At 36.0% G+C, this 22030-nt stretch overlaps 2 protein-coding genes across 3 annotated transcripts in view; one reads left to right on the forward strand and one right to left on the reverse strand.

Moving 5' to 3' along the window:
• LOC142358615 (uncharacterized) overlaps positions 1-22030 on the reverse strand; it is a 143397-nt gene that overhangs the window by 68451 nt on the left and 52916 nt on the right. The window lies entirely within an intron of this gene.
• Positions 1-22030, forward strand: part of LOC142358601 (uncharacterized) — a 70311-nt gene that overhangs the window by 17403 nt on the left and 30878 nt on the right. The window contains exons 4-5 of one of the 2 annotated variants that reach the window (XM_075410052.1): positions 7812-8093; positions 12919-13106. In XM_075410052.1, coding sequence (XP_075266167.1) covers positions 7812-8093; positions 12919-13106 — 470 coding nt within the window. Of the gene's footprint in view, positions 1-7808; positions 8094-12918; positions 13107-22030 lie in introns of both variants that reach the window. The other variant, XM_075410044.1, reaches the window with a different exon arrangement.

The following is a 22030-nucleotide window of genomic DNA, read 5'->3' on the forward strand; positions in this document are numbered from 1 at the left end:
TCTCTCTCAGTACATGTACAAAGAAAGTGTATATCTGCAGATTGCTAAATGTGAAAAGGTAAATGACAAATGAAATTTGCCTTGATAAAGTTGCCTGGATTTGTTATTAGTAGGGAATATAAGTAACAAATTGTGTTTACAGTTTGTTCCGACATACTTTTCCCATAAATAGCTCTGCTCATTCACAGTCACTGTCTCTGTCTATATCTGTTCATGTGAATGTGGAAATGAAAGCCTGAAAACTTGCTCTGGTGTGTAGGGAACAAACATGAAAGGGGAGAGGCGAATTAGTTGTTTACTGATACACAATTAAGCTACAAACAGGAACTGGGAAAGATCCAGGCATTCCCTATTGCTGTTTTTGCAGCCGTTTTACTTGAAAAAATAGACGCTGACTCAGTGGTCGTTTTTACCCATGCTGTCTAAATTTAGACAAGAGTGAAAAAAAAATTAAATGGCCAGTTCTAACTCTTGATGGCGAGCTGATACTGTTTTTGTAAATGTATACACTTTTCTATGATAACGTGTAAGCACAAATATTTTCGTTTCGGAGCCGACGTAATTTTGCGATTTTTGATCGTTTTTTTTGACTGGTTACATTGAGAGAATATCTAATTTTAGCCTCGTAGTACAGTCATAAAGCACGAGAAAGAGAGAAATTAGTTGATTAAGTCTGCCGTGAATGTCTACAGTCGAATTTAAGTAGTTTAATGTCTGTGTGCTTCATGTAATTTGTAATTTAATTTATTCGTGACAAGCTACAGCGGGGAGCCAAATTTTGTTGAAATGTGACCGAAATTTGTTAGTGGTATAAATTTATGAGGTTCTAAGTTGCATTTGCTAGTCTTGTTTTTGCAAGGGTAGATGTGATCGTTATGACAAGACTATTGCTGATGGTTGGGATTCAACCTTGACTACTTGTTCAAATGCCAATAAATCAAGAATCTCATTTCCTGGAATTTAATGCGTGTTTAATTGCTCTTGAACAAAGTTCATAGCAATTATTGTAAACGTGTGTGTATTTTTTATGCAAAATTGTTGCTCGACCGTTTTGACTTTTCGAGTGACTTTTTGTGTTTCGCGTGAACTAAAATTCTCTCTCAATCACAATTTCAAGCAGCTGAACTCAATTGGCGGCAATTTAATACCAAAAGTCAAATGAAAAGTGCGCCGAAACTGGTGCCATTTTTTACTTTCAATCTTAATAGTGGTATATGTTAACCTCTAATGTGGTTATTTGAAGCCCACTATTGAACTTCTTAGTCCCATTTAGGCTCCTATTTTTGCAATTTTTTTGGTCTCTGAATGTTTTTGGTCTGTGACCGACTTGTCTAGTATAAATTGATTTTAATAGCCGCTGTCAGCCTCTCAACGGCCATTTTGTTTGCATTTTTTGAGAGATTGTGAACAGTTAAATGCACGGTGAACCGACCTAAATTTGCGAGGAAGGGCTAAATTCCTGGCATCAAAAGCAATTTTCGGATCACTTATTTGTGCATTTTTCTAGCCTTTTCGTTGCCCCGTCATATCCTGTGATGCTAATCTTCCTAATAGTAAGCTGGCTGCAATAAACTATAATGGCCAACGAACCCTCTGTCGCCCGACTTTAGTCGGAAGACAGGAATTTGTCCGACTTCAGTCGTTTATTGTCTTTCCGCAGCCGGCGTTATTTCAGATTTCAGGGGTTAGAAAAGTGGTTTATGTGATCAATTATTTAGACAAGTATACCAAAACTTTGATTATTATGTCTGATCGTGAGGCAACTCATGGCGTGACACCTGAATACCTGAATATCTTAGTTTCTTTTATCACTACAGTCGCGTACGTGATAGTAAAATATGCATGTACGAATTTGGAAATTCCAGGAATTTCGAGTATGCCATTTGGCTATCCATATAACCCAATGATTTATGGGGCTGTCTACTTATGGTACTAAAACTTTGACCATGTCATTTAATTTAATTCATATATGATAGACTTAATCTGAGTGTAGCTGCCTATAAATAACAAAACTGTCAGTGGACAAGTAATGCGTCACAGCTAGAGGTCACATAGAAGATTGAGTTACCTGAAACTTGTAACTGTTTCAGGCTCAAAATTTAATAAAGATTTTCAAAAAAATGTTCTGGTTTTAATCCACTTAAAAAGAGGTAGCGGTCTTTTTGCAAAAGAAATGACCATTGGAAAGATTTTATGGTAAAAAGAACATACAAGGCTTTTCGTTGTACTTCGTTTTGTAATAGTCTTTTCTAGAATAATTCGTTTTTTTTGCAGTCACTTACTTGACGGTTGGTTTCGTTTCCGGTCAGCAACCTGTATCCTAACCAACAAAAGCTGTACTAATCAAGAGGGCGTTCGGATCTTTTCAACAATTGCCCCCCCCCCCTTTAATTGCCCCCCTGTAATAAAGCGAGCGCTTTATTAACCAATCAGAATAAACTGAATAAAATAAAATACGCCATGCTATGTTAATTAGCCGAATTGTAATACAAAGCTAAAAGAATTTCCAACTGGCGAGTCGGTGGCCGCGATAACCGACCCGCAATTTCATTACATCCCACAGCGCGTGAGAGGCATGACCATAAACAGTGGTCCACAATTGCGCTTAAACTAATATTCGGCTATCTAAACTATAGGCCAAGTAATATTGTAAAGCATAGCACAGAAGAGGGGAGGATTCTCTACTAGGTACCAAAGGGGGGGGGGGCAATTGTTGAAAAGATCCTGGCGTTCATTAATCGAAAAATATTTTGCTGGGTGAAACTGTTTTATTCAATACCATTACACTGGACCATTTTTCAAAAATTTTACCTACCTTACGTGGTTGAAAACCACGCAATTCACGCTTTAAGCTGTCATGGTCGGGGGGATATGATATTGCGACACGATAGAGTGAGGGATAGAATATTTGCTGCTTGCTCGACCGCAAACTTATCACCCGTCTGCGAACAGAAAAATTTGATTCCAGATAATAACTCAAGGCCAGGAGACATATACTTGCCCAGCTGGTCAGCGGGACAACCATCTGCGTTAGACGTAACCATAACTTCCCCACTGCAGCCCAGTCTAATTTCAGATGCGGCGAGGAGGTGTGGTTTTGCTCTGACAAATGCTGAAGATAGGAAATATGAACAATATGCCCAAAAATGTGCCGAAATAGGTATCTAGTTTGTACCACTCGCGTTTGAATCTTTCGGGGGCTTCTCAGATTTGGTCTGAAAAACTTTGAAACGTATAGCCTTGCTTGCCGATAACCGAAACTTTCAACCAGCTGGTTTATCAGTTGCCTACAATCGATTATCTCAAGGAGTCTCAGTGACTTTAATGAGAGGTTCAGCCACAATGCTGATCGCCAGAGATCCCCTGTTATGAGACTCATTCCTGCGACAACACCTTCAGCCCCACAATAGTTAATTTACAGTATTGACTCACCCAATTTTAGTTGCCCAGTTATTGCTGTGCGCGAACTTGTTTGTCACCCAATGAGTGGGGACAATGCTCATTTCTTCTGTTCAACCCGATTGTGTGGGTTGATTTTGAAGAAATTTTGAAGACCCGATTGTGAGGGTTTCTGGGAACAAATAATAGGCAAATACTCAATTGCGTGGGCGCCATGGTGATTTGTGGGCACAAGGTTGATCGCAAGAAAACTTTCTGAGAATTGACTGAACTTAGAAATGATTTAAACCATGATTTCCCCAACCAAGCACACCTTAAATTTATGATTATTTTGTCCAAAAAAAATTCCAATGTATGTTGGAATAAGTTATAATCAGAACGTTCAATGAAAATTGTGCGAATTGATTAGACATTCGCGTATCAATCAAAGCAAATTTTTTGAATAGTTTTCTGGCCAATTCCTTGGAAAAGCTCGCATTTTTAGAGATGCTGCATTAAAGTGCTCTGACACAATGTTAATGCTAAAGGAGTTGATTGAATTCCTGTTATTAGAGAAAATTATATCAGCAATACTTTTTCTCTGAATCGTGTTTTATAAGCAAATAGTAGGTACGTGTGGCGAACTGTTGAGCTGGTCTTTTTTAATCGCTGGTCTGTTGAGCTGGTCTTTTTTAACTTAGCCAGCAAAAAAATGAACTTTAAGTACAACGCAAACTCCGTGTATGTCCATGTGTCTAGTTTTAAAATTTATTTCAACTTCTGAGATCTCTTTTGACGTCCTGTGGAATCGATGCTTTTTCTTGTAATTGATAACCTTTATTCAGACAAACTGATGGCTTTCGCGCGAATTGAATTGAATTTAGTGTATTCGTGACATTAAATGGAGGAGCGAATTCGTCACATTAAATGAGGAAACATTGAATTTTTTTGAAGAGTTTTTATCAAGAATCGGAAAGTAGGACGTAATTAATGGGTTATGTGCTAGCGTGGTTTCGGAAAAAAAAACCACCCAAAATTAGATAGGAAAAAAACCCACGGAAAGAAACCCCCAAAGAAAAAACATTAAGTTGGTTTGATGTCTCTTCATGGAAAATAATTGCATGAGTTTTATATACATGTTGTGGATTGAAATGTGTATGTTATAATAATAGGAAAGAAAAATTTAAAATTGCTATATACTGTTATAAAAATACGGGAGAGGGATTTTGTGACTCTACTGAAACAGACTAAAAGATATAGCATATTTTTAAATTAATATTGCAAAATTTGTAGCAATTATACTGATCCTGCTGGTTTTTTCATGCGATTTTTTGTACTACCTAGTTTTCGTCTGATCGATTTTTTGTCTGATCATTTGATTTTTTTTGTCCGTACGGCTCACTAGTATCTAATGGATGCGATTCACCAAGACTGCTTAAGAGACTTTAATTCATCGCGAGAAGGGCTGTTCTTAGCGTTTTCCCACTTTTTTCACCCCACCCGCACTACCTCCACTGGCTCCTCCCCGCCAACTCATTCAACTTGTAAAACCGCATGTTCGCCCCCAACCCGCGCTCACCACACTCCCTATCCCCCCCCCCACACACACACACACAACTCAGTTAGTCTAAACCTAGCCTCCCTAATCCTCAGCTAGCTACTGGCAACCGTTCGCCAGTTGTTGCAAGCAATTCGCCCGAGTGTAGTCGGTTATGGGTTTGCTATTAACTCTGGGTCTAATTTTCCCGTTTGGTAAAAAGTTTGGTTCCGAGTCTTCCGGCTGTGTTTTTCTAATTTAGTTCTGTATTCCTATTTATATTTCATAAAAGTTTTTATCTGGCTGCTGAGCAAACTCATTCACTGTTTCTGCTCAATGGAGTTAAGATGTTTAAATCATTTAATGTATGTTCAAGAAATGGGCACGGCTAAAAAGTGCAAATTAAGTTGTCGCCTTAAGAACCCATTTGGCTAGGTCAAAAATTATTGTATCAATTCTTTTTCATTGCAGATTTTTCGAAAACGTCAAAACTTTTTTGATATTTAATTAGACGAAGAAGAAAGCAGAAGAAATTGTCAAACTGTAGAATTAAAATTTGTTTACGCAATCACTGTCGAACAAATGCAGAACGTCAAGAATGTGTATGTAATATGTAGTGATTGTAAACCTTTAAACGCGCTTACAAACAACAACGTTTTAACAGCATTCTAGTGGTGTCGGCTATCGTTAGCTTCATGTATGTGTGTATTTTTTGTTCTATTTCTCGACACAACGAACAATTTATTATTATTCTATGAGATAATTTCTGATCTTAAGATACTGTGCGAGGGGTGTTTCTAGCCGAGGAGCGAAAATGGAAACATTCGCTCTGTGAAACGTATCCGATATTTGTTGTTTTACAAAATAAACACAGCCATGTAAATGGTGCTTTGATGGTGGTGAATGTTGACATTCTTTGTTCTGTTGAAAAGCCTCTGTTCAAGTGTTGCCTAACTCCCCCTTTTTCGACGCTTTTGTTATCGCCTTTTCGACTTTTTATTCCTATTTTTCTTCTGTTTTTGTTATAGTCATGTTTGCTACTTTAAATTCTTTCAGCCATTCTGTCGATAGAATACAAACTGATGTTGTTAAAGTGCGTTTGTAGTTCGCTGCTGCTGTCTATTGATGTTTTTAAGGAAATTTTGCAGCTTGTTTAATTCCGTTTTCCGTTTCCACCCCCCCCCCCCCCACCCCTTATTTCCCCGTGGCGGTCCCCCCGTTTAACGTCTCGCTTGTACACAAAATTGTTTTTAATTTTTCAATGGTTTAAAATTAGCAATTGTCGGAAAAACGTGTTGTACATGTATTAATGCTTATATATCTGGATGAATGTCTGAAGACTTATATGCACGTAATTGTTGTTTATCAAAAGAATGATTACATGTGTCTAAAGTTGCTTTATTATCCAAAGGCATTTATGCATGCGTTTTGTGGGCTGTAAATAACAGGGCTCCGCTAATTGAGGTAAACCAGGTTGCGAAAGATTGTTTTACTTTCGCTCAGGAATGCTTCAGTTTTAGAAGTTTTGAAAGAGACCGACTTGAGTGCTTCATGGCATTTTTAGGTGTTAAAGACATACCGAAAGAATAAATCAATTTAGAATTTCTGCTTGTTCGTGAGACAAAAAGCACAGTTAACATGTTCGCATAAAGTTCGTTTGTAGTATTCAATACTCATGGTTTGTTGCTCTTAGATAAATTGAAAATATTTTCAGAAACTACAAATAATTTTTACGAAGTCTATTGTTTGAGTTCTTCGCAAAGTTTTTTGGGCTCTCTTCTGTAAAGTAATTTTTATTTTTAACAATTTCGCCTGAATAATTAAAATTGCCTTGCTGTCATTTTTATGACGTAATATGAGGAGTCTTTCAAGCCGCAATTGCGAATAGGATTTGAAATATTAAAATCAGATAGTTCATGTCATATGTTATTGTTGTGTGTGGGTGGTGGGGGGGGGGGGGGGTGTCGGTCGTCGTTAATCGAAATATCGAAAGTCTGACCCTCTGCAAATTAGCGAAATTTGGACAGAAATTTGGCTGAACCATTAAAACTTCTGTGACTATGGTCTGGTTGATTTCACGCATATTAGTTAGTTCACCGTGTGCAATATATCTTTTGCGATGGTGCAGTGGTGCAAAAGTTAGCGTACTTCAGGACATTTTATTGCTTGTGATTTTGGTAGCCCAAATGTCTTTTATGTACTTATTTGTAGATGTTGAAATAATCGATTATCCAATTATTTCACGTTTTAGAACTGCAAAAAGACTCTAATACGATCTCGTTAGTGTTTCTAGTCTGCCACCTATAATGATTTATGATAATGTTGGCGATAATCATATTAACTTGAAATTGAGTTGAGTCGAGACACCTGAGCTGGAAACTATTTACAGATCGATTTGATGAATAAACAATGCTGTCGCTTGTACACAAGTGACCTTTGCATTTGCATATAATTTTGCTTCTATGATCATAGTTGCGGTTTGAGTTGAAATTAATGCTTTGAAAAGAATTAAGAAACGATATTGGAATACTTCTGTCATTACACCCCTCCCCGGCTCAAGTAAGGCGTAATTAACCCCCCCCCCCCCCCGCCTGTCGTCCTTAGTTTGTAGTTTTTGAACTGCGATACTGAAGCAGCTTTATATTATTAAACTTTTGAAGGTTTTAGCCCTACAGAGACAAAAGTTCCAGGTTGCTTCCTAATTTAGCGTGGTTTTCATAGCAACATTGACGGAAAAATACAAATTTCTAATTTTTGTCTTAGCTAACCTCTGTTTATGTGCGGTGACACTTTTGAATTTATTATTTTGTTTTTTGAAGCATTGTCAATGAACGATTTTTAATTAAATGATGATGATCAATTATGGTCAATTAAATGTTTGTTTTTATTTCAGCAGCTGCTCTGAGCTCCGCGGCAGTTGCAGGCAACGTGGCTGTGGCCGGGACCAACTTGAATTCCCTGTTAAACATCGGCGGAGGAACAAAAGACATGGCCTCAGTCTCCACTGACCCCAAAAGCAGTCGCATCAATGCCAGCACATCTTGTGGAGACATAAGAACAAACAATAACAATAGTGGCAAAGGTGCTAGTAATAACAGCTGCAGAAGATCACGTGCAATTCCCAACAAAATTTTATCGTGCAATTTATCTCATTCCACCGCGTCAGGAGCGCCAATTGGTAAGAAAGACCACACGCAAATAGCTTTCTGTCAAGTTTTGGTTGATATCAAGCAAAGTTTTTAGAAATTATTTGGATACCCTCAGCTCGTTTATAGCTGAGATAATGTCAACTGAGTGTAGCTATATTGTGGTGCTCTTCCTTTCTGATGATTCAGAGAATTTTAACCGTATAGGGGCGTTGTCTTAAGAGCTATTCGCACATTTCGATAGTTTTTGAGGACAAATTTGAGTGATATTGGTCACCACGCCGAAACAGGAAGTGGAGCGAGAAAACAAATGGTTTTTGTGTTGTAAAATTTTTCATTCTAATTTTTAATTAAAAAATTTAAACTATATTTGTCAATGCTTTCGGCTATTGGTCTTGCGTACCAAGACTAATTTCAGAGAATATTTACTTTTTCCCCAAATTAGAAAGCAAATCAAAATTTTATGGACTCATATTCGCGTCATTTTATGGAATATAATGAAACAAGACATATATGGCAGAACATTCGCGCAATTACGTGTTAAGTTGTGGTTAAAAATGGGAAACTCATTACTACAAATAAGTTGAGAGAACCAAAGTCAAACATTGTCACTTCTTCGACAAAATAATAAAGCATTGGTGGAAAGAACTGAATAAAAACAATGCAGGTTGGAGAACGGAAAAATAAAGGAACTAGGTTCCTATACAATATTGTTCAGTCCATAAAAATTCTTTAAATTGTAGCTAATTGTTCTGCTATCGTCTTTTTGTTTCTTGTTTCGTCGTCTGAAGCTTAGTTTTTGTGTTTTAAATTTCTTCACACAGAACAGCTAAAGAGGTCAATATTTTTGAATGAGTTCTTCCTCTTATAGTTTGCGTGCCTTACCTCATTTCTCACTTTCTCTCTCATATCGCTCACAAGAGTATCTTGTGTAAAGGTTTAAAGTTCTGTTATTCATGCGCAGGCAATATCTGTATTATACGTGATTTACCTCACTCAATGAAATCACTTTTGCACTTGAAAACTAAAATTTAAATAAAATTAGTTTAATATACAAGGAACTCATATGTATAATAGAAGTCGCAAATACAGAGGTTTCGCCTAGTCATTTTTGACAAGCTTTATAATTTTACCGCTGAATGTTTTTTACATAGTTTTTTTGAGTGGTGTCGGTAATTTTTTCAATCTTATATATGTCGGTAACTGTATTATATGGCACGTAAGTCTGTTTCGCATCCTTTCCACCAATCTAACGGCTCTATTTTCATGGTTTTATAATCAACATCATAACTTCATCAGCTGACACATGTTTACATCTAAATTCTAGTGACCGCAAGTTTATTTCGCATATTTATCTACTTTAATTGCTCTCAAACAAAGGTTGTAGCAATTATAATAGTCCTGTGGTTCTTCTTTAACTTCCGACGATTTTAACTTTTGACCGGCAAAAAGGATATAAAGGCGATGTAAAGCCCGGATGGCATGAAGTAACAGCAGCTCTATTAGAGCCATACACTACTTAGGATTGTGAAGGGCGTTTCTTAATTTTATTAGTTTAACCGCCCCGTTCGCCGTCAGGAATTGGTCCAACTTGAGGGGTTTTGTTCTCATTTGTTGATAGCATTTAATGGACTAATTGAAGTTAGCCCTATTAATCTACGAATTTGGTGCATTTTTAACGTGTGAGCATCGTCTGAAGAAAAATCAAGTGTTTTGCTTTTGAGAAATTAACTGACAATAATTTTAAATAAGTGAAGTTTTTTTGCCCATTTTATATCAACTGTTTTTTTCTACGATGACAATAATTGTATGCAGTTATATCTTTAAAATTGTTTCATAGTGTGGATTCGTTTTGCGACAATAAAATAATAAATCGTTTAGGTATTACGAACTTGATTTACTTTTTGAGTTTTGTTTTGGCCTACAACAATTGCAATAAGTCAGGCTGGGATACGGTTCATAGAGCAAAGATATTGCAAGTGATACCTGTACCTAACTATACCGCTAGCCTGGATTAGTACTGCTTTATAAAGTGGAAATAAAAAATTAAAACAACAACTTTTGTCTGAACCGATTTTTTGCCTGACTAATTTGACTTTTCGTGTTCAAAAAGGGGATAAACAGGTAGCGCCCAGTAGGCAATGATTCTCTTTTTCTTTGTTTTTTGTTGGTTTTAATGGAGAAGCAACACAATCAGGAACAGTTTTAGTCCGGTTGTGGAATTTTATAGTTCAAAAGTTGTTCAGATTGTAATGGCGCTCTGTATATTTTTCGGAAATACAATTGCGTTTTTTTTCTGCCAGAATCAAATCAATAATAGAATATAGAAAAGTTAAATTTACATGCAGTTGAAGGCCAATGAGCAAAATCATAGTTTCAGCGAAAAGCATGTTTTTGCTTCAAAACATTTTGCGTAAAATTGTTTGAAATTTGGAGTTCTACCTGTAGTCGCTGTTAATGTATTCCTATGATTTAGTTTCACTAAAAGGTCTAAATGGCTTCCGGAGCAGTAAAAATTTGAACTTTCTAACCTCTTTTTGTTTGAGATATCACGGATGTTTTGTCCTACGGTTTCAAGTAAAAATTTTGTTTTAAAAAAATAATTTTCTCAGATTTGCCACTTCCAAGCTTATTTTTGCCACCCTTTACCTTAGTCTCAGCAAAGAGGGGTTCGCATTTATTTCAAGTAAATCATAGCAATTTATGTAGCAAGTCACAGCAAGTAAATGATAGCAAGTAAATCAAATTTAAGCAATTTCTTAAAAATGTATTTGCAATTTTGAATACTTTTGAATTTTATGTTTTTCCGGAACCAGGAGCCCAGGGACCTTCTTCATGATTTGATAATACCTGTTGCATAGTTTCTAGAGTTAACGGAATGGTTATCAATTTTTTAATAACTCAGAGTTTTTGCTTTTTTCTGAGAAATTTATAGTTCAAATTTTCGGAAAATCCAAGTTCAAGGATCTTTGAGACCGTTAAACTATATCAGGCTTGAAACAGGGATACTGGATAGTCTCTTGAGATAATGAAATGGTTCTTAAGATATTAATATCGTGAATTTTAGCAAGATTTTGTTAAAAATTGCAATTGCTTCCAAATTTTTCCAATATTTTTTGTCCTTTTTTGAGTCTAACTAGCATTACTAGCCAACAAAACTTTCTAAGTCTTGAAGATGGGTTAATTGACAGAAGTTTCGAGACAAGAAAATGGTTGTGAACATTTTTTTTAGCGCGAAGTTGAAAACTTTTTAATTTTGCCTTTTTCAGTTTTTTTATATGATTTATGTACTAACAAGTCTAGAAAACTAGAAGTTGCTGAGTCGAATCCCATCATGGAAAATATTCCTATCTTCTCTCTCTTTCTCTCTCTCTCTCTATCTCTCTCTCTCTCTCTTTCGGTCACAGTTTTTCCTTCTCTTTCTCGTTGACACTATCTTTCTCTATCTCTCTCTCTCTCTCCCTCCCTCTTTCTCTTTCTCTCTCCTTTTTCTTCTTCTCTTTTTCTCTTTCTCTTTTTTTCTTTCTCTTCTTCTCTTTTTCTCTTTCTCTCTTTCTCTTTTTCTCTATCTCTTTTTCTCTTTCGCTTTTTCTCTTTCTCTTTTTCTCTTTCTCCTTTTGTCTTTCTCTCTCTCTTTCTCTTTTTCTCTCTCTTTCTCTTTCTCTCTCTCTCTCTTTCTCTCTCCTTCTCTTTCTCTCTCTTTCTCTCTCCTTCTCTTTCTCTCTCTCTCTCTTTCTATCTCTCTCTCTCTCTCTCTCTCTCTTTCTCTCTCTTTCTCGTTGTCTCTCTCTCTTTTTTTGTTTCTCTCTCTCTCTCTCTCTCTTTCTCTTTTTCTCTCTTTCTCTCTCTTTCTTTCTCTTTTTCTCTTTCTCTCTCTCTCTCTCTCTCTCTCTCTCTCTCTCTCTCTCTCTCTCTCTCTCTCGCTCTCTCTCTTTCTCCTTCTCTTTCTCTCTCTCTCTCTCTCTCTCTCTCTCTCTCTTTCTCTCTCCTTCTCTCTCTCTCTCTCTCTCTCTCTCTCTCTCTCTCTCTCTCTCTTTCGCTCTCTCTATCTCTCTTTCTCTTTGTCTCTCTCTCTTTCTGTTTCTCTCGCTCTTCTTTCTCTCTCTCTCTTTCCTCTCTCTCTCTCTCTCTCTCTCTCTCTCTCTCTCTCTTTGTTGATGCCGCACTTCAGCTGCTGTTATGTGGCGTAATGTCATCATCTCTGATCCTTATTAACAATGAATTATAGTAGAAATCATTTTATCATAAATGACCTAACGGGAACTTTTTGGAAGTCATTGTTAATTGCTCTCAAAAGCAATTTTTAGCAAATTTATTAATCCTGTTTGTCCCTTTCATGCAATTTTTCGCTTGGCCGGTGTTTCGTCTGATCCATTTGACATTCGTCTTCAGAAACGAGATAAAGAGTTAGCGCCCAGTTTGCTTTGAGTTCTCTTAGAGCCGTTCAGCTCACTAGTCTCCAAGTATGCGATTCACAAGCTGTTTTGGAGACATACTTATGGTGTGAAGGGCGGTTCTTAGAAGTTGATCCCCCAGCATCCCCACATCAGTCCCCCCACACTTCCCCCCGCCCAATCCCTGCCCCTGCACGTCATGCAAGCCGTAGACCCCAAACCGTTACAGCCAAGGACCCTCCTCCAACCCCCCCCCCCCACTATTGCCCCCATCCCCATTTGCCCCCCCCCCCCGTGCATCCCCCGCTGCGGTCACCTCACGGCATTTCAATTAAGCTAAAGCTAGCCTCTCTAAACCGTTGCTAGCTACTGACGAATCCAACCGCTCGCCAGTCGTTTGAGAGCAATTCGCCCGACGTTAGTCGGTTATGTTTATTGTGGTTAGGAATTAGAGTTTATGCAGGCGTGGGAGTAGGGCTGGGTGTGAAGACAGCTGCTACTGCTGTGATGATCAGAAGTGGGGGTGGTTGTGTTGGGTCTCAATCATCAGCTGGGTACCACCACCATCACCTCCACCACTCTTCCCCACCCTGCAAAAGGATCAAACTGCATCACAGGCCATGTCTCGACTTCGAGAAGATGCATAAACAGGTGTGTTTGTAGTCAGAGTATCAAAGCAGATTATGATAGCAGTTTCGTAATTGATGAATGATAGAACATGTTTTGGTAACCAATATTGAGCTGTTTTGTTATTTCGCAAGGGTGTATCTAATAACTGTAAACACTAAACTTGTTAAACTTATAATTTTTTTGCAACTTTTGAACTTATAATTAAGCTTATAAATTGAGTATTAAACTTCCAATATTTTGGCATTTCTTTGGTACAAGAATCAACTGATTCTTGCATTGACGATTGATGTCCGCATTGGATGTGAATTGAATGGAAAAAATACAATCGCTTACCGGCGCTGAGTAAGTTGCCGCTTGAGACCAAAAAATTTTGGATACGAAAAAGATTGTAATTTAGAACAAGTTCTCATTTTGCTAGATTCTGTCATGTTAACGAATTCCTTTATTGAGGACATGTATTGTGAAATTGAATTTTTGTTTCGGTTTATTTTCGGATTTATTTTCGGTTTTTCTAAATTTGTTTCCTGAGTGTCATATTTGGTATCTGGAACGTCAATTAAATAAATTTATATCTGATGCCTTAACTTCATATTGCCTGTCTTTCTACTAACTAGTTTCTAGTACGAATTTGGTGACTGACAATTAGTCCCGTGCATAATTCGCAATTGTTTGGGATAACTTAGGTCGTATTGTGCATTTTTATCGATTAAAGGGGTCTTTCCCATTATAGCCCCCCCCCTTCCCCCAGCTTAGTAGTCAGATAACCTATAGCCTCCCCAATCATGGTAAATATACCATAATGGGGGGCTATATTTTCACGGGGGGCTTTAATGTGAAAGACCCGAATAAAGTATTTTGGTCTATCCCCCCTATCTATTTACATAGTAAGTGTGTAAGTGTAAGTGGGGGATATAAAAAGACTGGATGGCGGGAATAGATCCAAATATTTTGCCCTAGAAATGCTGTTTTTGTCCTGCTGTGGTTTAAGTATACTCTTTTGCTGAATGGCCTAAAAATAAAAATGAAAAAGTTGCAATAAACTAGAAATAGTGAAGAAGTCTGGCTCATCCTGGAGTCTTCCACATATGTCCTCAGTTGGGTGGATAGTTCTGGCTTGAAATTGGAATTTGAAATGTTTCTGTAACTAGCATTTCCTTTCCATGTTAGTGTGTGTGGTCAGATAATGTTCATTAGTAAAGCTCTCACTTTGCCTTGATTAAATTTGAGAAACAGTAATTATGGCGAGGAAATTCTACGAGGGGGAAAATCTTTTAATACCTTTATGTCTAATCTTAGTGTTAATTTATCCGAAGCAGCGGTTGTTCCTTCGTATTTCATTAAGCTCTCAATTCCCCTCTAAAAAGCAATGGTGGGTCCCCTTAATTGAACTGTTTCACGGGCGTGTTGCGCGACTGTAAAGATCATTGTTTGACAAATATTACAATTTTGTATAACGGTGGTCTCTATATAGGTAACCTAGTCAATGCTTTATAACAATTTTGAAGATTTCTCCTAAATTCAGATTTGTTAGACTAGCATAGTTTTGATTTAATCGTCCAGGGAAATTTCAATCGTTTCGCAAGTTTGAAATATCACTTTGACAGGGTTTTTATCAAGTGTTTCATGCTACACTTTGTGTGAAATGTTTGTGATTAATTTGGCCGTAAACGTGATTGAAGACCTGATTTGCGCAAAGTGTTTATTCAAGGTTCAGAATTCCAGGTGATTTGAGTTGTAAGAGAGATCAACAATTCGTTGTTCGTCTTCAAGTGAGATCCGTTCTAAGTCGTCTTTAGAATGCTCCAATTAGGGTATAATTTGGGACTTTATTACATGCATGTTCATGTGAATTTATAACCCATGTAGTTATTACATGTTAATACCAGACTGATACTTAAGGCAGTTCGCTTTAATAAAAACAGCAGAACTTAGTTTCATGCTCTAATGATATTTGAGGTGAACGGTTGCGTAATTGTGAAATTATGTCTGGTCCGCTTGGAACGTACCCTTTAAAACGGATAACGTCTGACCCAGTTTGACTCTTGTGCGTGTACAACTGGGCTTTCTAGCACAACTTTATTTCATTTTGGAGCTCAAAAGAGTGATGGCCTAATTTTACACGCAACTTAATGCAGTTTTGATAGTTTCTGTATCATCTGGATGACATCTAAAAACTGTTTGCTATGAACACTGAAATTTTTATTGAAATTTCTTCACAATGAGTTGTGAAGTTGTTCACGATGCTTGTGTTCTGTCAATCTGGTCCATCGTTTTCTGTTTTCTCATTTTGTTTTTATTAAGTAACATTTCTAACGAAACCATGAATGATAAGAATGGCCTATGACGCATGTTTTGTTCTCATTGGATTCTAACAGAAACGCCTGTTCTAACTGCTCTTAAAATAAATGGAATAATTTAATTCCAAAAATTTTGTTTTCGACATTTAGTTTGTCTAACAATAACAAATTCTTTTCTCGTCTTTTAGGCTGCGCTATGATTCCTCTTTATCTTTATACCTATATTCATATATTCCCATTAGGTAGCATGTAGTTAATTGCTCTGAAACAAAGTTATTTATTGAAAACATGGTCGGGCAAAAGTTTCGCTCGACCATTTTGACTTTTCGAGTAACCTTTGCGCCCTTGACTTTTTCGTTTTGCCTGATCTAAATTTCTCTCATTCACAAGTGTCAGCGGCTGAACTTAAGTTGCGGCAGTTCACTTCTAAAAGTCAAATGAAAAGTGCGCCAAGATTGGTGTAATTATTTTACTTGATCTGTGAAATTGTGGTGTAATTTTATTGGTGGTTTTATAGGTATACAATAACATCTTATGAGGGCATCTGAAGCCCTCCTTAGTAAACTTAGCCCCCCCCCCCCCGACTGAACAGTCTGTAATAGATTTGAGCTCCTTTTAGTCGTTTGAGATAGTTTCAGAACACAACTTTGTTTTCGAACAAAGCTTCATTTCTTTAAAACTCTAAGCACTTCAGCTCCCACATTTTGAAAAAAATGGACAACATGATGCTGGTCCCCACTTCTTCGTTGAGATATTTTTTTGAATTTCTGTGAGAGCATCCCAATCTAACGTTTGTAATACAATTTAAAAGATATTTTCTCGAATTCAACTTCACTAAACATTTGAGACAAAAACTTTCGACTATTTTGGCCAAGTTTTTAGGAGTTCTGGCCACTCTTACTTTTTTCGTTTTTGATCGTTTTCTCAATTTTTATGTTTGTTGAAGCTTTAAAATTGAAGGTTTTGAATGTGGCTGCGTGCAGAGGGAAATTTTTTGGGACATCTGATCAGAGTTCCGGTTTTATGCTTTCTCTATTTACTTGCTTTTATTTTCCTTGTTTTATAATCTTTAATTTTCAACGTTGATGTATGGGCTGATTGTTCAAAACTCAAACTGACTCAGGAGTTATTTTTTGGCTTTTTTTTCCGTAGAAAATATAATGATCAATTCTTTGCATGTCTAAATGCAATTGATGGCAAGTGACAAATTCTCTTTAAAACTTCGTTAATTTTATAGGTAATTTTCCTACGTCGTCAAATTTCAATGCTAAGGTTGATAGCTGTTTCTTTCCTTATGGATCCATGTTGAGTTTTTGGTTGTTATGTAAATTAGTTAAAGGTTTAAAGTTCGCAAATGCAAGTTTTGTACGCTGTTGTAATTTTTGGTCAAAGTATATCACAGAAAAATATTCGAAACGAATATGTCTACTCAGGGTGCACACCGTTACCGCATTTCAGATAAAGCTGTTTTGATAGTTTTAGATTAACTGTTTTGAAAATTGTAGCACTTTATGGTTGTATATTATCATTTCAAGCCATGTTGTTAAAAGCACTATTAGAAATTGGGGAATCAAATCAATTATTCAGAATTATCAAGCTTTTTGATTCTTCTGAAAACTCGTAACTGTTCTCTCTAAATTATTCGAAGCGGAAGTAAAAAAATGGACGTTATCTCCTGGTGCACGATATAAGTTACTGCAACCGTTTTTTCAATAACTGTCTCAAAGCATAGATGAGCCCTGCATACTTTCAAATGCTAATGTTCTGACATTCTGTGCCGCGCACAGAATCGTATTTATTGTTTTGTTTTCTGGCTAAAAGTAAAATCGTTTTTGACACAAAAACCCTAATTTGTGTTTCTTAATCAAATCTTTCAAGCTAGGAAGTCAAAAGAAATAGGGTATGAACGAGCAGGAAAGAATTAAAGCCCGAAAAAAATTTCACCCATGGTTGCAACTTTGCTTGGAAAGAAAGCTAATAGTGTTTGCCATGCAATGCGTCAAAATCTTTTTGCTACACACTAAGTATGAATCATAAAGATTTCGAATGTATACTTTGGCACTTTGAAGTTCTCAATCGTTAAAGCGTAAAATTGGTTCAAGAAAATGTTTTAGTAAAGTTGCTATGATAAAATTCGTATAGTCGGAAAAACAAATGTTTTCTGTTAGATATTTTGTATCATCTTCGGTTGCACTGTTGGTTGAGTATGTTCATGACTTTTGAACATAGTTTATTGAAGTTCAGGCTTTGTTCACATCATGTATTGTGAACAATTTAGTTGAAATGAGTAATTTGTCCCCAAAATTTTGTTTCGGTTGTTGTAAATTACCTCATCGTTTATGTTGCCTGTATCATAGTTTCGATTATCTCAAGTAAAAAATGGAGGGTTTAAGATGCGCCTCTCGCACTTAAATATGCTCCAACTAAATTGGGTTATGAAATGAAATGCTCTTTCAGCAACTTCCGTGTATTAGGCCATTAGTAAGTTTTTAAGCTTTCATTTTGTAGTTATCTTACAGTGAATTGTTTCCTGAAATTTTATTCAATCGATCTCATTTGAATATAAACTATTCATCGACAGCGAGAATGCATCTCCTTTTTGACCGAAATTTTATTAATTAACTGATGACAGTGAATATTTGAAATTTTATGGGTGAAAAGACCCTTTTATCGCTTGATGCAGTTAAGAGTTGTGATCAAAACTTGATGATTAATATGTACCCGCATATTGAATTGGTGTTTATGTGCATGAGTGTGTGGGTGTCAGGGGGGGGGGGGCTGTTCAGGAAGGTCGTTTGTTTTTGGGAGGAACGATCATTAAAATGACTGCAGTTTGTTGAATTGATTAAAAATTGACGGGATTGAGTTTTTGTTATTCTTGTTGCGTAGGTGGAGGAATGAATGTTAGATTTGGAATATAATAATAATGCATGTGTTGTGATCATGTCTTGTCTTATCTTTTTAGTCACTGTAGCTAAAATGTTACTAGTCCAATAATTATACTTCCCGAACTAGATAAGTTGCAGCTTGCTCGATTTAGTCGCCACTTCCTTCTATTCATTACATTTACGCTCATATGAATAGATACATGATAGATATACAGATGAAAAGATGCACATTTCTATGTTATGCTCAAGTGCATTTTGTGTGGGAATGTATAGAAAAAATACAAAGAAAATTGTTCCCTTCTCTATACTAGACACCAAAAATTGATGCTTAAATTGTGTTCATGGTTCGAATGAGCGTTCTTTCCTCTTCAATCACGGGAAAGTACAGTGACCTTCATAAGTCTAACTTAAAATCTGTCCTTGTCACCATTTTGTTAATTCCGACATTTCACACTCGAAAGTGCTGCGTCTCAATGGCTCTGTGTTTGCAAAACTGCACCGCAGAAATTTTGGATAATGAGAAGCTTGAAATGAGGATCCTTCAGTTTTTTTTCGGAACATATTGAAAAATGCATGCTTTGAGTACAATAGAGCAAGTAGAGTGCCGAAATCTTGGTTCTGTTTTATGCTCTTGTGCAGATGGCAGGCTTAACGTCTCTAATTGTCTATGTGTGTGGAGTTTTTTAGCATGCCCACATACCTTGATAAACAGATCATCATTCGTAGGTTTTGAAGCTCATTGAAAACAACGTTAAGCAAAGTAGACATTTTCCCTTTCACTCTGTTATATAATACAACACATTAACACATCATTTATTATTCTGACCTCGTGTATTCAGGGATAGTTTTTGAGGTTTCGAAAAATCTGGCTTTTAAAGTAAAAAGAAAAGTAAAACGCTGATTGTTCAGGTTCAATTAACCATGAAATTTTGAAATATTAGCAACACAATCATACTTTTGCAACTTAAATTAGAAACTGAAGTGCACGGCAAGTCAACCAGACCATTCTTGACTAGCAGATGAAGTTGATGTCTGGAAAATGAAATTTAAAATTGCCTCAAAAATTTTCCACAAACCAAACAATTTTTGTATAGAATTTAACATATACAACTTTTGCAATTTTTTAAGCTGCTTTTGAATAAAAAATATCCGTGATGTACCACTTATTTTCATGAGTATTCAAGGTCGATTTCACAAAATTATTTTAGAAATTTGTCTTCAGGCTGCATATGGCTTTGTTGTATCTTTTGATGAAATAGTGAACTCCTTTGTTAATGAAAGGAAAACGATTGAACTGATGGAAGTTCTTTGGGATTTTTAAAATGTTTTTTTTAAAGTAATGAATACGAACGTACTTATAGTTGTGACTTTTATATTAAAGCCACATATTAGTGATCGATTAAATTTTCCACAGCTTTTTCTTGCTTTGCAAAGTAAGTTTTGCAAACTTTTTTTTTGAGAACAAGTGTGTTGATGAGTCATTTGTTTGTCTGATAACGCTGGAACTTCTGATAGGAATTTTTTGCTGGTCAGGAACAATTTACTCTTATGAAAAGCCCAAATTAATTTTTTTTCTGAAAAAGGGAGAAAGGTATTGAGTGATCAAGATCTTTTATCAAGTGGAAATAAAGTGGATACACTTGAGTGCTCCGATTTACCAAAAAACTATCCTCGGAAATACACTTAAATTAACTGATTTCACTTTATCTTCATAAATTTTAACAATTAATTACAAAAGTAGATAATTAAACTGTGGCTCCAATTGTTTAAATTGATTTGACTTTTTCAGAACTTATCCAGAACTTGGGATTTTGGCATAGTTGCTACAGCGTATGTAGATTGACTTTATTTGAAAGACTGTGGGGTATTGATGTTGTTGAAGTTGTTCGTCGTTTTCTCGAGCACGTGTCAAAAGAATTCAAAAAGGTGAATTTTATTTTAAAATTGGTTCTGAAAGTATAAAAAATTAAGATCGTATTTATAGTACTTATCTATGCGAATATAGAGAAATTTTAGATTAGCTAAAATATTTTGACTTGATTGGCATCAATTAGATTTTTGGTTCCGACTCTTAGACGTGATTTTCTATTTCTTTGGATGGGAGAATTTGCTTCTAATATCTGATTGATAGGTCAATAAGATATGATATTGTCACGTTTGATTTTGTGGTCTTTATTTATCGGCGCAGCATCAGAGTTCGTCAGGTAAGTTCTTTTGTTTTATGAAACTATAACAGAAAACTTCTATGGTTCTTGATGTTCAAAACCACCACATTGCTTTGAAAAATTTGCCTTGCCTGGTGATTAAAAGTTTTTGACTTTTTTAAGGCTATGTTCTCTAAAGATACCAGAAGTGACAATCAGTTTAAAATCAATAGTTCTGAATTGAGATTTGAAATAGATGTTTCTTGATAGGTTGGGAGGTTGTTCGGATCTATGTTCTTCCTCACGCCGCTCCCGCCCCCACCAGTGTTTTATGCGCCTCAATTAAAAGTTGTGGTATGTTGCTCATTACTATGTAACACATGAGCATTAGGGACAGTTATGACTTGTTTCATAGCATCAATAAAACGACACGTTAAATAGCAGAAAGTGAAGATTTCTTCAACTTTTTAATTGAAAAAAATTTCTTCGACAAACTAAGATTCTTAACAAACAACTAAGACTGTTAACTTGTATTCATTTAGAAGTTCCATTTCACTATTCTCTTTTATATTGTACTTTAAGTCTGAGAACACTAACTTCTAATGCCAAAACTGAACAAGGAGATCAACAGCCAAAAGAAGAGAGAAATTGCGTTGTTCAGTTTTGGCATTAGAAGTTAGTGATTGTCAATGTCTATTTCATATTTGTGTTCTCAGACTTAAAGTACAATATAAAAGAGAATAGTGATATGGAACTTCTAAATGAATACAAGTTAAGAGTCTTAGTTGTTTTTTAAGAATCTTAGTTTGTCAGAATTTTTTTTGAATTAAAAAGTTGAAAAAATCTTCACTTTCTGCTATTTAACGTGTCGTTTTGTTGATGCTATGAAACAAGTCATAACTAAAATATGACAAGAGAACTCATTTAATTGTATCTACATAATACTTGTTTTACATAATACTCGTTTTTTATGGGTTTTTAAGGTTCTAGTGCTGGGTCAGCTGAAAATGCGATGATGGAATATTTTCATAGATAAAACAAATTCAATTTTCCAAGTGATTGCCATCCATGTTTCGATTTCCCTTAGTGAAGGTTATAGATCTCGCTCGGTTTTCTAGATTTGAGCGAATGATGCAAGTTCAAGCCTCAGACCTGTTTGCTTTGGTTGTACCGAATCAACGACAGCAACAAAATTATTATCAGAGATGTTGAAGTTAATTTCGTTAGTCTGCTTTTTCCGTTTTGTTTTTTTTTGTTGCAGCACTGAAAATAGTAGCATGGATGCAAACTTTGATTTCTAAAGTTTCCAGAACTGATTGGTCTCACTTAGTTGTCAATTTGGTTTGAGATGCAAGAATGATTTTTAAGTTCACTTTGAATGTTTTTATTACTATATATTATTTTCGTGGCGGCTAACTTTCTTCCGAGTTTTGTTGATCCTTTCTTAATGGGGCGTCAGTATTTCAAATCGTGTAGCCATTTTCAACGTAAAGTGAAATTTTTGTGATAATCTTTTCACGAGGTTTTGACAGATTTGTCTTTTTCACCGGGTTTGATTGAATTGATTTTGCTTGATAAAACTCGTTCTCATTGATTGTCTGAAGTTGTTGAGTTTA

The sequence above is a fragment of the Convolutriloba macropyga genome, chromosome 1, assembly GCF_964194025.1.
Source record: "Convolutriloba macropyga chromosome 1, txConMacr16.3, whole genome shotgun sequence".
Taxonomy (NCBI): Eukaryota; Metazoa; Xenacoelomorpha; order Acoela; family Convolutidae; genus Convolutriloba; species Convolutriloba macropyga.